Genomic DNA, 5,791 nt, shown 5'->3' on the forward strand with positions numbered 1-5,791 from the left:
TATGCCAAGCCAGAAGAAGCAGCCCTTGCCAGCCTGCTCTTGAGTAGAAGAGCAATGCAGGAATTAGGGTAGGATTTAACCCTGGCAAGAGGATATCTGTCTTCTTCAGATATGACCCCCATGTCCTTGCATCGCTTTAGGCCCAGTGACTGAAGTCAGATCTCAGTAGAGTCTGAAAGAAAAAGGCAGTCCCGGCTTTTGGAGAAAATGTCACTCCCCAGGACCCAGCTAATATGGACAGGAAGACATAAAGGGAATCGGTGTGTGTGGGGTGCTATACTATGGTGCAAATCAACAGGGATGCACTCTCCTGGAGCATGGCTGTAGTATTCTGGAAGGATACCTAGAGCCAGTCCTAACATGCTCTGTGAAATGCTCTGTGGAATGGCCTGCAGTAATAAGATGGGGGTGCTGGGACTGCCTTGGCAGAGTTTTGGGTGTTATTTGAATGGTAAAATATATATAAGATTTATCATGGTTTTTAGATTTTTTATATTGTGGTAAAATGGACATCAAATTGTCCATTTTAATCTGTTCTTTTTTTTGGGGGGGGTTGTTTTGTTTGATTTCTATGGTGAATGGAATCTGGGGCTTTATACATACTAGGCAAGCTCTCTACCGCAGAGCTATGCCCTGAGCCCCTTTAGTTTTATTTTGAGACCAAGTATTGCTAAGTTGTCCAGGCTGGTCTCAAACTTTCAATCCTCCAGCTCAGTCTCCTGAGTCCCTGGGTTATGCTTGATACTACCAATCCTGGCTCTTCAACATTTTTGTTTATCTGTTGTGCAACCATTGCCACTGTCCATTTCTAGAATTTTCTATCATTCCAAATCAAAACTCTCTACCTTTCTTTCTTTTTCTTTTATTTAGTATTGAGGATTGAACCCTGGGGTACTCTACCACTGAGTTACATCCTCAACCTTTTCAAAATTTTATTTTGAAACGGGGTTTTGCTAATTCATCCAGGCTGGCCTTGAACTTGTGATCCTCCTGCCTCAAGTAACTGAAATTATAGGTGTGCACTTTATGCCTGGCTACTTGGCAAAGTTTTGAGAAAGAGTTCAGAAGATTAGGGAAGTGGGAATGCTAGAATGGGATTTATTCCATGAGACCACAGAGCCCACCAGCTGACCGAGTTCTACTAGGAAGCCCAGAGGGCACCCCCTTCACTAAAAACGTAAGGGATACTTGGACCAGGGAGCAACAGGGGAGAAGGGCTGCTCAGTAGAGACACACTAAGGGTTCCACTGAACCTGAAACTAAACTATCATTGGATTTTATTTAGGCTTCTCATGTTGGTAGATCAGAAGGCTAAGAATGGAGGAAGGTACTGGGAGAGATGATTGACTTTGCTTAGCATGAAGAACTAGGTGTGCTACCACACAATCAGGGGCAAGGAAAAATATATCTGGAACTCATGGATGCTTTTTGGTGCCTCTGAGCCCACCAACGAGGGTTACCAAGCAATTGTGGTAACTAAGGACTCAGCCCCTGAGTCTGGTTGTGAAGTGGCAGCAGATCTTGAAGGAGCACCCTTGAAGCATGCAGCAGGACAAACTCTGCAGGGAATTCACTGGTGCCCACCCCCTCTGAGTCTGTCCCTCACTGATAGTCTCTCTGGGGGTCTGTGCTTTTATTGCTCTGATATTTGTCTCAGGGAGTCCCAGGTAAAACCTCAAAAGACCTCAGAGCATTTAGAAAAATAAAACGTATAAACTCAGTCCCAGCTGATCCTGCACAGATGGGAATTTGTCTCTTTGGTTCCAGAGGCCCTGGCCCTTGACGGCATGGAGTGATCTGAATCACCTCTGAGTCCCAGGTAAGAGCTTAGCAGCCATGGCTCCCCAACTTCTGAAGGATGTGGCAAGTGAGATGTTTGGAATCCACCGAGCTCAGGGAAGAGCGAAGGCTGATGACCTCCAGTGTGTATGAGGACAAACATGCCTTTGACTCCCAAGCTCTGTGAATAGTCTGCCCCTGGCCCCTGGCATGTGGCCCAACGTCCCATATCTGGGGTCAGGGGTTGCCAGGCTTATCCTCGCCTCCCACAGGAGGCAGCCCATTTGCTTTTACCATCTTGTCTTTGAGGAGTCCTTGATCCACACGTAAGGCAAACAGCAGCAGCCTTCGTGTGCACAGGAGACTGCCCCAAGAGCCAGCCAGAAGGAAGTCCCCTCCCTGAGGGGGCCGCTTGAGCCCAGTCCCTTGGCTCTGCAGGCAGTCAGAAGCGGAGCCGCAGCCGGGACTGAAGAGGTTAATGTGCATCTGCCTCCGAATGTTAATGTGTCTAGGTGATGTCAGTGGGAGCCGGGAAGGAGGGAGTGGGGAGAGCGGTTGGGCTTGGAGGCAGCAGAGGCTGCCAGGCTGCGGAGGAAGACCCCCTTCCGGACTGCGGGGCTCAGGGCTCTGCTCTGGGACGAGGTGGTGGCAGGCGCTGGACGTTGCCGCAGCCTGCGTGGGTGGGCAGGATCTCAACTCAAGGGAGCTGGCGACCTGCACCAGCTGAATGGACCTGCATGCCTTGTTGCTGCCCACTGGCCCCAATGCCAGCAACACTTCTGATGGCCCGGACAACCTCACCTCTGCCGGTGAGTGGAGTTGGAGGGGAGTTCTTCCTCTGCTGGGCTGGGGGTGGGAAAGGGGAAGGTTTCACCCCTGAGCCAAACTGCTTGGGAAACTTTATTAGTTCTTGGAGACGAGCTCTGCAGTTGGCTTTGCCTGGAGGAGGAGAGGAGGGGACAGAGGTGGGCAGGGCAGAAGGGGCAGGAGCAGAGAAGAGGGCAGCAGCGCATTCAAAAGTGGCAAGGGATGGTGGCCAGCGTGAGGGAGGCGGGGGTGGGGTGGGGTGGGAAGGCTTGCTGATGAGTTCCACATAAGCTTTGCAGAAAAATTCTGGGCTGGAAAAGCAAGCAGGAGAAGGTAGTGTGGGAGACAGCAGGAGGCTCGATCATTTGCCTCATCCTGGGCTCTTACTCGCACTGGGGTAATGGGGGCTGAGATGCCCCCTGGCAGAGGCTGCGGGAAGCGGAAGACTTCCCAGAGCATGAGGGGATTAACTTTTCTGGTGAATTAAGCTTCCTGACATTTCCAAAGCTGCAGTGCCCTGGGAGTCTAGCTTTGAAGGAGAAGGGAAAGAAGGAAAAGAGGAATGGTTTGAATGGAGAACATTTTCAGGCTGCCGGGTTGCAACAGTCTCTGCCTGACTGAGGAAGCTAAGGCGGGGTGGGTACTGGCCAAGGAAATTCCTGATAGGCCCTTGGAGCCCTGAGGGTTGCAAACCTGACCAGGGCTCAGTGAGCAAAAGGCTCCATGAGGTAGTCTTCCACAGACATGCCAAGGAATCAGTGCCCGGACCCCAGCCAGGGATCTCTCAAATGAAATGACGGGGTCGCAGATTGACAAAGAACACATGCACACACTCACACACACACACACACACACAAACACACACACACTCAGGATTGATTTTTTTTTTTTTTTTTGACAATGTTTTCTGTTGAAGCCTAGGGACCCACAGACTAATTTTCATCAGACAGTTGTGGGTCTTGACTCTGTGCCTTCAGAGCAGATGCAGAAGGCAAAGGATCGAGTCTTTCAACTCACAAGGGGCTCAGAAGATTCTGGTAAGATTCACAGGGAACAGTGGAGGAGAGCAAGGGGACAGGATTAGCAACCATGTGGAGAGGGAGCTTGGTGGGAGAGAGTTCCAGGTGAAGGTGGGCCCCAAGCTGAGACAGTGGAGAGGGAGGAAGGGAAGCCAGAGTCCACTGGGGGTGCAGCAGGAGCAGAGGCCATGTCACATGGAACGCGTGCTCCTCTGTCCCCAGTGTCGCCTCCTCGTGTGGGGAGTGTCTCCTACATCAACATCATTATGCCTTCGGTGTTCGGCACCATCTGCCTCCTGGGCATCGTGGGGAACTCCACAGTCATCTTCGCAGTGGTGAAGAAGTCCAAGCTGCACTGGTGCAGCAACGTCCCCGACATCTTCATCATCAACCTCTCTGTGGTGGATCTTCTCTTTCTCCTGGGCATGCCCTTCATGATCCACCAGCTCATGGGCAATGGCGTCTGGCACTTTGGGGAGACCATGTGCACCCTGATCACAGCCATGGACGCCAACAGTCAGTTCACTAGCACCTACATCCTGACTGCCATGGCTATTGACCGCTACCTGGCCACAGTCCACCCCATCTCTTCCACCAAGTTCCGGAAGCCCTCAGTGGCTACCCTGGTGATCTGCCTCCTGTGGGCCCTCTCCTTCATCAGCATCACCCCCGTGTGGCTGTATGCCAGGCTCATCCCCTTCCCCGGGGGAGCTGTGGGATGCGGCATCCGCCTGCCCAACCCAGACACTGACCTCTACTGGTTCACCCTCTACCAGTTTTTCTTGGCCTTCGCCCTGCCCTTTGTGGTTATCACCGCTGCGTACGTGAGGATCCTGCAGCGCATGACTTCCTCGGTGGCCCCTGCCTCGCAACGCAGTATCCGGCTGCGGACAAAGAGGGTGACCCGCACGGCCATCGCCATCTGCCTGGTTTTCTTTGTGTGCTGGGCGCCCTACTACGTGCTGCAGCTGACCCAGTTGTCCATCAGCCGCCCAACGCTCACTTTTGTCTACCTGTACAATGCGGCCATCAGCTTGGGCTACGCCAACAGCTGCCTCAACCCCTTTGTGTACATCGTGCTCTGTGAGACATTCCGCAAGCGCCTGGTCCTCTCCGTGAAGCCGGCTGCCCAGGCGCAGCTTCGCACCGTCAGCAACGCTCAGACAGCTGACGAGGAGAGGACAGAAAGCAAAGGCACCTGACACTTCTCCTGCCACCTGGACACCTCCAAGTCAGGTCACCACAGCAAGCCATGGGGAGATGTAGAGAAAAACCCAAGGCCACCCTGGGGGAAGGCAGGAGGCTGGGTGAGAGGTTGCTGCAGCTAAATATAGTTCATGGAACCCACCAATTGCTGGGGAGGAGTGGAGCCAACTTGGGGGACTTCTGACCTCAGAAAGGCCCTAGGGGGAGCAGGATGAGGCCTTTGGGTGGAACAGAAGCTGAATAAGAAAATGTTGGTTCGAATGTTCCGTTGAGCCCTACATCTGTTAGCTCCCAAATGTCTTTTTCCCAAGGGAAGAGGTGGAAGGCTCCTAGCTGAGCTTGTTTAAAATCAGACTGGGCCAGCGGTTGGGCGACTGGGCCACCTAGCCCAGGGCCCTTGGGAAGAGGAAAGATGGCACAGCCCAAAGCTCTTTCCCATCTCTCCTTGGTATCAGAGAAGGCATCCTTTCTCCCAAGCTGGTGGCTGACAGAAAGTGAAGGATGCTGTCTCCTCTCCAGCATCCTGTGTCGGTCTCCCTTTATCTCTAGGGGATGCATGCTTGTGTTGGAGGCGGAGCTTGGAACCCCACAGGAATTAAAGCCCATTTTGCTGAAAGATCTGATTGGTGTAAATTACGAGGGTGAGCTGGGGTGGGTGGGGGTGGAGGTCTTGAAACCAACAGAAATGGGGGAAGGGGGGGCTTTGGTGGCTGTGGGGACTTTCTCTTTGTGGCACGTATCCGCTCCTCAGTGGCTCCCTGGAGTGAGTGTCCATGTGTTCTGCATGTGCAGAGGGGTCATTCCGGTGCCTAAGGTGTGGGCATCACCTTGTTGCTATAGCCCTTCCTCTCCAAAATCAAAATGAATAAAGGAAACCTCCACCCACGTGGCTCTGGGTGCTTCTGTGTCATTGCTTGGGTTTGGGGTGGGTGGGAGTAGCAAACCAGGGAAAGGGGTCATTTGTCTGTGGCACTTAGACT

The 5,791-nt window shown here is 52.8% G+C and overlaps 1 protein-coding gene across 1 annotated transcript; it reads left to right on the top strand.

Moving 5' to 3' along the window:
• Positions 1 to 2,217: 2,217 nt before the first annotated feature.
• MCHR1 (melanin concentrating hormone receptor 1) lies at positions 2,218 to 5,434 on the top strand. Its single transcript, XM_079139011.1, has 2 exons — positions 2,218 to 2,588; positions 3,828 to 5,434. The coding sequence occupies exons 1-2, from the start codon at positions 2,507 to 2,509 to the stop codon at positions 4,805 to 4,807; spliced, it is 1,062 nt and encodes a 353-aa protein (XP_078995137.1). The 5' UTR covers positions 2,218 to 2,506; the 3' UTR covers positions 4,808 to 5,434.
• The last annotated feature ends 357 nt before the right edge of the window (positions 5,435 to 5,791 follow it).

This window comes from Sciurus vulgaris, assembly GCF_902686455.1.
Source record: "Sciurus vulgaris genome assembly, chromosome: 5".
In the NCBI taxonomy this organism is placed as follows: domain Eukaryota; kingdom Metazoa; phylum Chordata; class Mammalia; order Rodentia; family Sciuridae; genus Sciurus; species Sciurus vulgaris.